The sequence below is a fragment of the Camarhynchus parvulus genome, chromosome 29, assembly GCF_901933205.1.
Source record: "Camarhynchus parvulus chromosome 29, STF_HiC, whole genome shotgun sequence".
NCBI lineage: Eukaryota > Metazoa > Chordata > Aves > Passeriformes > Thraupidae > Camarhynchus > Camarhynchus parvulus.
Window position 1 is genome coordinate 2,400,141 of NC_044599.1, and position 9,201 is coordinate 2,409,341.

At 68.9% G+C, this 9,201-nt stretch overlaps 1 protein-coding gene across 1 annotated transcript; it reads right to left on the reverse strand.

The window, feature by feature from the left end:
- Positions 1-318: 318 nt before the first annotated feature.
- DCTN2 (dynactin subunit 2) lies at positions 319-8,567 on the reverse strand. Its single transcript, XM_030967139.1, is given in 16 exon segments — positions 319-580; positions 1,074-1,165; positions 1,245-1,347; positions 1,450-1,521; positions 1,622-1,699; positions 1,801-1,839; positions 1,924-1,989; positions 2,081-2,228; positions 2,344-2,504; positions 2,614-2,700; positions 4,057-4,118; positions 4,224-4,320; positions 5,409-5,414; positions 6,101-6,109; positions 7,419-7,487; positions 8,452-8,567. Coding segments are annotated over 16 exon segments (1,212 nt in total). The 5' UTR covers positions 8,488-8,567; the 3' UTR covers positions 319-493.
- Positions 8,568-9,201: the final 634 nt, after the last annotated feature.

Consider the following 9,201-nt stretch of genomic DNA (forward strand, 5'->3'; position numbering starts at 1 on the left):
GGACGGGGGGAGATGGGGGCACCTGTGGGGGCAGAACCGGCGCCATGGGGGTGCTCCTGCTGTGGGTGGGGGGCAGCAGGAGCGGTGCAAGGGCTGGGGGCACAGCTGGGACCCCTCCCCTGTCTGCGGGGTCCGGCTGCTCCCAGCCCCCCATCCCTGTGGGGTCCCACCGGTTCCACCCTGTGTCCCCCCAGTCCCAGCACTGCCCACCCCCAGTTTGGGGGGGCCCTGCTCCTGCCCCCCGACCAGAGACACCGACACACACGCTGGGAGCTGAGCTGTTTATTGGGGTATGGGGGGACCAGAGACCCACGGGGGAGGGAGCGGGGGGGACAGGGAGGACCCCCGTGGGGACTGAGGGGACAGAGGATGGGGGGGTGAGCCAGGGTATTTACAAGCAGCAGCTGGGACCTGCGGGGGGGGCACAGGGCCCAGGGGGGTGCTGGGGGGGCACGGGGGTGTCCTCAGAGCTGGGGGGGGTCCTGGGGTCTGGTCACTTCTGCAGCCGCTTGATGCGGGCGTCGATGTCGGCAAAGTTGTCCTCGACGATGGCCAGGTTGTCCTTCATGGTCTTCTGCACCTGGGGGGGCAGGGGGGGCGGGGGTCAGTGGGGATGGGGCAGGCAGGAATGGGTGATGGGGGTGACGATGATGGGGTGATGGGGGTGAGGATGACGGGGCAGGGGGTGATGGGGGTGAGAGGGGATGGGGTGAGGGGGTCATTGGGGATGGGGTGACGGGGGCAGTGGGGATGGGGTGACGGGGTCAGTGGGGATGGGGTGAGGGGGTCAGTGGGGATGGGGTGACGGGGTCAGTGGGGATGGGGTGACGGGGGCCAGTGTGGATGGGGTGAGGGGTCAGTGGGGATGGGGTGATGGGGTCAGTGGGGATGGGGTGACGGGGGTCAGTGGGGATGGGGTGATGGGGGGGGGGGAGGGGGGAGGTGGGAGGGGGGGTCAGTGGGGATGGGGTGATGGGGCCAGTGGGGATGGGGTGACGGGGGCAGTGGGGATGGGGTGATGGGGGCAGTGGGGATGGGGTGACGGGGGTCAGTGGGCAGCCAGGGGGTCCCACCTCAGCCAGCAGCACCGCGTTGTCCTTGAGAGCCCCGGCGATCTCCTGCTGCGTGGTGTCCAGGTGCACCAGCACCTGCCCGAACTGGGTGGCTGTGGGGGAACACACCTGAGTGCTGGGGAAGGCAGGCAGAGACCCCAGCCGGTGCCCCCCAGCCCCCCCGGGCCTCACCTTGCTCGTGCAGGTCCCTCAGGGTCACCAAGCGCTGCACCACGTCGGGCAGGGCGCTGGCCACGGCGTCCCAGCTCTGCAGCGTCTCGTACAGCTGGTGGATCTGGGGGGCAGCAGTGGGGGGTCAGCCCAGCCTGGGGGGGTCAGCCCAGCCTGGGGGGCCTTTCTGGATCCCCCCCTGGCCTCTGGGCCCGACAGCCCATACCTTGCTCTGGGTGTCGGCGTCCTGCACCGTGGCCTTGTGCTTGGCGATCTCGTTCACCTTCCCCAGGACGCTCTGGGGTGGGGGGAGACAGAAACCCCAAATCCAGCAGTGGGCCCCAAACCCAGCAATGTCTCCCAGTTTAATTTCAGCAGTGTCCCCCGGCTCCCCTCACCTGCAGCCGAGCCTCCACCTGGTCCAGCACAGCCACATCCAGAACATTCACCTTGGCCTGCAGCACCTGCACCGTGTCCTGGGGAGGGGGGGCAGGTGAGGGGGGGAACAGCAGCCCCCCCAAAGCGCTGGGGGCAGGGGGGCACAGGGGCTCCCCCAAACCCCTCTTGCCCAACTCACCATGAGACTGGAGCCCTTCAGCCCCACCAGCAGTGGGTTCTGTGGGGGAAACGGTGTCAGTAGTGCCAGATGAAGGATGGGGGCAGGGGGGAGGCAGGGCAGCCCCCTCCCCTGGGCACTCACCTGGCTGTCGGGCTCACACCTCATGGCCGCCTCCAGCTGGGCCAGGCGCTTCTCCAGCTCCGACACCTGCGGGGTTTGGGGCGAGGGGCTGGGACCGCAGCGCAGGGCCGGGTCCCAGGTGTGGCGCCCTCCTGCGGGGCCTGCAGCCCCCGCTCACCTTGGCAGACTGGGCAAACTGCTCCTGCTCCGGCCTCCAGTAGAGCTCGAAGGTGACAGCATCGCCGGCAGGGGGGGCGGCCCGCGCGGGGCCCTTCCCCGGGGCGGCTTTGCTGCACTTGGCCACCTCCAGCTGCTGCAGCAGCCGCCTGGGGACAGCCGGGAGGGGACAGCGTGGGCACGGGGACAAGGCGGGCAGGGGACAAGCTGTGCCACCCCACGGGGACGCTGCCGTGCCCCCCCGGGGTCGGGTCCCCCACTCACTTGGCCAGGGCACCCTCGGGATCAGCGAAGTCGACGGCGGCACCGGGGCCCAGAACCTTCTCCAGGTGGGAGCTGAGCAGCTGCTGCTTCAGCACCTCCACCTGCCTGGCCAGGGCCATGGGCGTCAGCTCCTCCTCTGCCCCCGCCTCCTTCACTGAGCTCTGCGGGACACACAGGGGCCGTGTCACCCCCCGGACACACCCTGGGACATGGGGGGCTCACCTGGGGCAGGGGGGCTCACCTGATCTGCGTCGTGTCACCCCCCGGCACCGGGACAGCTCACTGGACGGTCCTGCACCTCTGCAACCGCTGGAATCGCTGCTGCGGCGTCTCCTTGGCACCAAGACCCTCACCCAGCTGGGGGAGAAACGGGTTGGGGGGCTCAGGGGGGGCTCACGCAGGGTCAGGGGAGCTCATGGGATGGGGGAGGGGTCATGGTGGTTCAGGGGTCTCACACAGTTCAGGGGTCTCACAGGGGGTCAGGCATCTCATGGAGTGCTCAGGGATCTTATGGGGGGTCAGGGGTCTCATGGAGTACAGGGGTCAGGGTCTCACAGGGGTCAGGGGTCTCACAGGGGTCAGGGGTCTCACAGGAGCTCAGGGGGCTCACAGGTGCTGGCAGCACCCGGCACCAAGCAGAAGGAGCAGGTGAGGCCTGCAGGGACAGGTCAGAGCAACCTCAGGTGGCACCTGACAGGGTCAGTGGGGCAGGGCAGGAGCAGCCCAGGAGGGTCCTGAACCCACAGGGAGAGGGGCTGCACTGGAGCTCATCTTCATCCTCACGGAGCTCCTCATCCTCACACTCAGAGCTCCCCACCTGCACCCCCATGAAGCTCATCTTCACCCCCATGGAACTCCTCATCCTCACCCACATGAAGTTCCTCATCACCACCCCCATGCATCTCCCCAGCTTAGAGCACACAGAGCTCCTCCTCCTCCTCCTGCTCCTCCTCCTCCTCCTCCTCCTGCTCCTCCTCCTCCTCCTCCCGGAGCTCTGAAGCTGTGGGGTGGTTCTGGGTGCTGCTATCCCCCCATGCAATGTGGGGGTTTCCTGCTCTTTGCCCAGACCCAGCTGTTCCCAGAGCAAACCTGAGTTAGGCAGGTGTGGGGGGTGACGGCCTGGCCTGACAGTGACCAGGCCAGGGGACACAGCTGTCACCCCCTCCCAGCAGGCCGAGAAGGAGCCAGGTGACCCTGAGCCACCTTCTCCCCTTCGGCCCCGGGTGCCAGGGACTGCAGCCCACCCTGAGGGTCCTGAGGGGGCAGAGGAACTGGGACAGAACTGGGGTGACAGAACTTCAGAGTCAGCGAGGGGACAGGCAGGGCCCTGCTGGGGGGACAGACCCCAGCACCAGGACATGGAGGTACCCAGGAGAGGCCCGGGGGTCCTGGGGGACACCAGCCGAACATGAGCCAGCCGGGATTACCCTGGGACCCCCGGCTCCACCCCCAGATCCACCCTGGGACCCCCAGCTCCACCCAGGACTTGGTTACAGCACCATCCTGAGCACCCTCGGGGGTCTGTGCTGGGGACAGGGGCTCCCAGCACGGCAGACTGGGATGGACTGGGCAGAGACCAGCAGGGCACTGGTGGAGCTGCCACACAACTCCTGGGGGCTGCATCAGGTGACCCCGGGGGTCCCACGGGACCTGTGGCACCCAGGGGTGTCCCAGCACTGCGTGGGGAGGAGGGGGTGCCCCTTGCCCGCTCACCATCTCGTACTCCCCAGCCTCGTAACCCGTCGTCCGTGTGCGGCCGATGCGGTCAGAGAAATCTGCAAGAGGCAGAGCCGGGTGTGACCAGCCCGGCCCGGGGGGCTCGGTGCCCAGCCCCCCCTGGCCCCCGGCTCGTGCCCAGCCCCCCTGGCCCCCCAGCTCACCCACACCCTCGGTGCCCAGGCGCTTGTCCCGGAACTTCTCGTAGGCAGCGTTGGGGTTGATGATCAGGTGCTCCACGCTGGTGCTGCTCAGCTCCTCCTGCACACGGAGCCGCGTCAGGGACAGGGACAGGGCGCTCCCAGAGTGCCACCACCTCCCCCAGCACGGACAGGGATGGGGACAAGGGAGCCCCAGGGCTGCCACCACCCCCAGCACACGGCGTGGGCAGGGCTGGGGGCGCTGCTCCTCCCCAGGACGCAGGCCCCCAGTGCGGCCCGGTGAGGGCTCTGCTGGCAGCGATGTGGCACGTCCCCAAGGGGCCAGCGTGGGGACATTGCACCCCTGACTGGCCTGGCCCAGGGGAGGTACCCTCAAGAGTCTGGAGTGGGGACATTGGACCCCTGGTGCAGTGTGGGGACATCAGGCCCCAGGCTGGCCCAGCGTGGTGACACTGGGCCCTGGTGACACTGGGCCCCAGTGACACTGGGCCCCGGTGACACTGGGCCCCTGGTGACACTGGGCCCTGGTGACACTGGGCCCTGGTGACACTGGGCCCCGGTGACACTGGGCCCTGGTCTGGCCCAGCCCAGCAGGCCGGGGTCCCCCAAAGATGTGTCAGGACTTCGGGCCCCTGGCCTGGCCCAGCTCAGGGACCCCCAAGGTTCAGCCCATCCCAAACTCTGGAACATTCCAGCAGCCCTGGCCAGGACCAGGACCCATCGCTGGTCCCTCCAGGGTGACCCCTGTCCCCGTGGGACTGTCACTGTCCCCCAGCTGTGTTTTGGCAGGACAACCTCCTCCCCAGGGTGACCCCCGGCCCCCTGGGGCTGTCACTGCCCTCTGGCTGCCTTTGGGGCTCACCAGGGGGGCAGTGGGGGCGTAGGCCCCCAGACCCCCAGACCAGGGGCTGTGCCCTGTGCCAGGCAGGGGGGGCACAGACGGTGTGTCCCTCGCCCCCTGCTGCCATCAAGGGTGTCCCCAGCTCAGCAGGGCCCTGGGGGGACCCAAAGGACCCCCTGTGCCCCTGTGCAGCCCCCCGGCTCTGGCCCGGGTGGATCAGGGCCCCGGCTTGCTGCGGGCAGTGAGAGCGGCGGGAGCAGCGCTGGCAGCATTAGGGGGCTGCGGTGGGTGGCAGCGGGTGACAGTGCCTGAGGGACAGTGACAGTGGCTGGGAGACGGGCGCTTACCAGCTCCTGGCGTTTCCCAGAGGTGAGAAAGTCAGAGCAAGGTTAGAGAGGGGAGAGAGAGACAAAATCCGCGTTAGAAGGTCCGGCCCGCGCCCGCCGCCCCCCGAGGGCTGGGGACCCCTGAGGGACAGGGAACCCCACGGGCTGGGGACCCCCGAGGGCTGGGGACCCCCGAGGGCTGGGGACCCCCGCAGGACGAGGGGCAGTGGGACAGACATGGGGCAGCCGGGGATGGGGGCAGCAGGGCCGTGCCCTGGAGGGGAGCAGGACGTGGCAGAGTTTTGGGGATCACCCCATAACTCCCCTCAGCAGCTCCAGCTCCTGCCCGGGGGGAATGTGAGTGCAGCCAGGGGCTCCCCCCAGGACCCCAACACTCAGTGGGACCCCCGGGGAGCCTGGGGGGCTCTGAAGGGCCAGGGGCTGCTCCAGCCCAGCAGCTGCCCCGTGCAATGCTGGCAGCAGTGAGGGGGCTCAGCACGTCCCCCCCATGCCCAGGCAGTGTGCCCAGGGCAATGAGACCCAGCCCGGGGGTCCTGGGGGGTCCCGGGGGTCCCAAGGCCAGGTGGGCAGTGCGGGCAGCAGGCAGAGGATGCAGAGGGCAAGGCAGAGCGGGGGGCAGTGCAGGGCACCCCAAACCCCCATGCACATGCAGCAGTGCCCCCCCATGCACCCCAAAGCAGGGCCGCGCTTACTTGTGCAAACTGAGTCCAGGCCAGGCGGGAGCGGGGGGGAAGCGGGGGGAGCCCTGGTCAGTTTGGGGGGCTCCCCGAGGGGGAGGAAGGACCCCCCAACACCCCAGAGCTGGTGAAGGGCTCCCCGAGGCAGGGGGGGCTTAGCACCCCCCCCATCTGTCACCACCCACCACAGTAGGGGCCACCTCGTGACTTGGGGTCCACTTTGGGCTCCAAGCCCTGTTTCAGCCCATCCTGCTGCTCTGGCCCTCACAGGGGGGGTCTCTTTGCCCCCCTCAGGATTTGGGGGTACCTGGTGGGCCCCTGCTCCCTGTGCCAATCTCCTGGACCCCAAAAACACCAACGGCACTAACGGCAGAGGGTGGGTGGTTGCACCCCCTGCACCCCCAAGGCCTGGCACCCCCTCAGTGGCTCGGGGGGCACCGAGTCACCCCTCAGGCTGTGACCCCTGAGCCCCCATTGTCCTCCCCAGCACACCTGGGGGTCACCCCCCAGCCCTGGGGGTCCTCTCTGCCACGTGGCCTCAAGGACAGAATCCAGAGTGACCCCCCGGGCCCTGGGGGTCCTTGGGGCCCCACAGGGATGCAGCTCTGGGTCACTCCCCACTCTGGGGGTCCCCTGAGCCCCACAAGGATGGACCCCCATCATTCCACACTGACCTCCCTGGGACAGTGGCCTCAGCCCAGGCTGGGGAGCCCCCAGTGTTCACAGCAGGTTTAGGGGGTCCCTGTGCTCCCCTTGGGCTGGGGCGCTGGCAGCCCCGTTCCTCTTGGGGACAAGGACAGCAAGGACAGGGACAGCCAGCACTGTGCCCTTCCTGCCCCCACAACACAGGCAGGGTGCCACAGGGCATGGGGGCCACACTGCAGGGGACACTGTCACCATGGGGGGACACTGTCACCGTGGGGGGACATTGGGACTGTAGGGGCCACATCTCAGGGGATGCTGTCACTGGGGGAGGACACTGTCACTGCAGGGGACACTGTCACTGTGGGGTGATGTGTCACTGTGGGGTGCTGTGTCCCCACGGGGTGCTGTGTCCCTGTGGGGTGCTGTGTCCCCATGGGGTACACTGTCACTGTGGGGCACACTGTCCCCGTGGGGTGCTGTGTCCCTGTGGGGTGCTGTGTCCCCATGGGGTGCTGTGTCCCCGTGGGGTGCCCTGTCACTGTGGGGTGCTGTGTCCCCGTGCAGGACGTGCTGCTGCTGGGTGCATGGGGGGTGGGAGCCGGTTCCCTGCCCCGGTGCCAGTCCTGGGGGTCCCGGGGGGTCCCGGGGGTCCGGTGCAGCTGCTGCTCCCCCCCCGGCCGGGCCTTACCGCCTCGAACTCGGCCTGGTCATCCTCGGGCAGGTCACTGGTCTCGTACACGTCGGGCTCGTTCCGGGCCTGCGGCACCAGGGCTGGGCTGGGACCCCCAGGTGACCCCCACAGCGCATCCCCAGGGACATCTGTGATGGGCCACTCCTCCCTCTGGACACCCCAATGTCCCCACACCCCTTGCTGACTGCCCCCAACACCCCAGTGTGCCCCCAGCACCCCGACTCACTGCCCCTGTCCCCTGACCTCCCCCAGCTCCCCATCCCAGTTCCCACAGTCACCCCAAACACACGGGGGGCTCCCACCCCCCCCAGGGATCCGTGTTCCCCCCACGGACAGACCCACAGACAGACAGGCCCTCCCTGGCACCCCAAGCCCCCTCCCATTCCTACAGACACCCCAAACGTTGCCAACCCCCACACCCCACTGACCCCTCAGCTCAGCCCCAGATCTTCTCACAGCCCCACAACCCCTCAGATTCCCCAAATCCCCCTGCTCCCCAGACCCTGTCGGTCATTCCAAGCGCAGACCCCCCAAACTGACTCAATCCCTGCAGCCCCTCAGTTCCCCCAGTGCCCTTGGACCACCTCAGGACCCCAGATTCCCCCAATCCCCTCAGATCCCCCAAACCCCTCAGAAACCCCAGCCCCAGCCAGTGCCCGCAGATCCCCAAATCCCTGCAGATTCCCCCCCAGATCCCTGCAGATCCCCCCGGATCCCCTCACCACCATGAGACACCCCTCAGCACCCTCGGATCCCCCCGGCCCGCTCGGACCCTCTCAGAGCCGCCCTTCTCCCACCTCCCCAGTCCCTCCATGTCCTGCCGGTCCCCTCACTGTTCTGAGCCCCCCCGGCCCCCTCAGACCCCTCAGCATTCCCAACCCCTGATCCCCTCAGACCCCCCTGATCCCCCCGGCCCCCCCGATCCCTCAGAGCCCTCAGCACTCCCAGGCCCCCGATCCCCTCCATACCCCCATAGCCTCCCACAGCCCCTCAGAGCCCCGGCTCCTCCCCGGCCCGGCCCCTCACTCACGATGCCGGGCAGGTCGGCGTACTTGGGGTCGGCCATGGCGGGGGCGGTACTGGGGGTCGGTAATGGGGGGTCAGCAATGGGGGTCGGTAATGGGGGTCGGTATTGGGGGTCGGTATTGGGGGGTCCGGTGCCGGGGGGTCCCGGAATGGCCGCACAGGGCCGGGGCGGGGCCGATCTCGCGAGAGCGGCGCGGGGCGGAGCGAGAGGAGAGAGCGCAGGGGCGGGGCTGGGGCGGGGCCTGGTGGAGAATAGGGCGGGGCCTGACGGGGTGGGGCCGGGGGCGGGGCCTGAGCGAGCAGACGGGGCGGGGGCGGCACTGGGGGGACAATGGGGGGACAATGGGGGGACAGGGGACACACGGACATGGAGGGGACAATGCGGTCCCGAGGGGACACTCGGACACGGAGGGGGGACAATGTGGGGGACAGGGGACACACGGACATGGAAGGGACAATGCGGTCCCGAGGGGACACTCGGACACGGAGGGGGACAATGTGGGGACAAGGGGGAGACAGGGGACACACGGACACAGCGGGGACAATGCGGTCCCGGGGGGACACACGGACACAGAGGGGACAGTGGCGGGGACAATGGGGGACACACGGACACGGCGGGGGACAATGGGGGGACAGGAGACACTCGGACATGGCGGGGGACAATGGGGGGACAGGGGACACATGGACACAGGGGGGACACGGGGGTTCAAGGGGGACACACCGGGGGTGAACAAGGGGTGGGGAATGGGGGGAG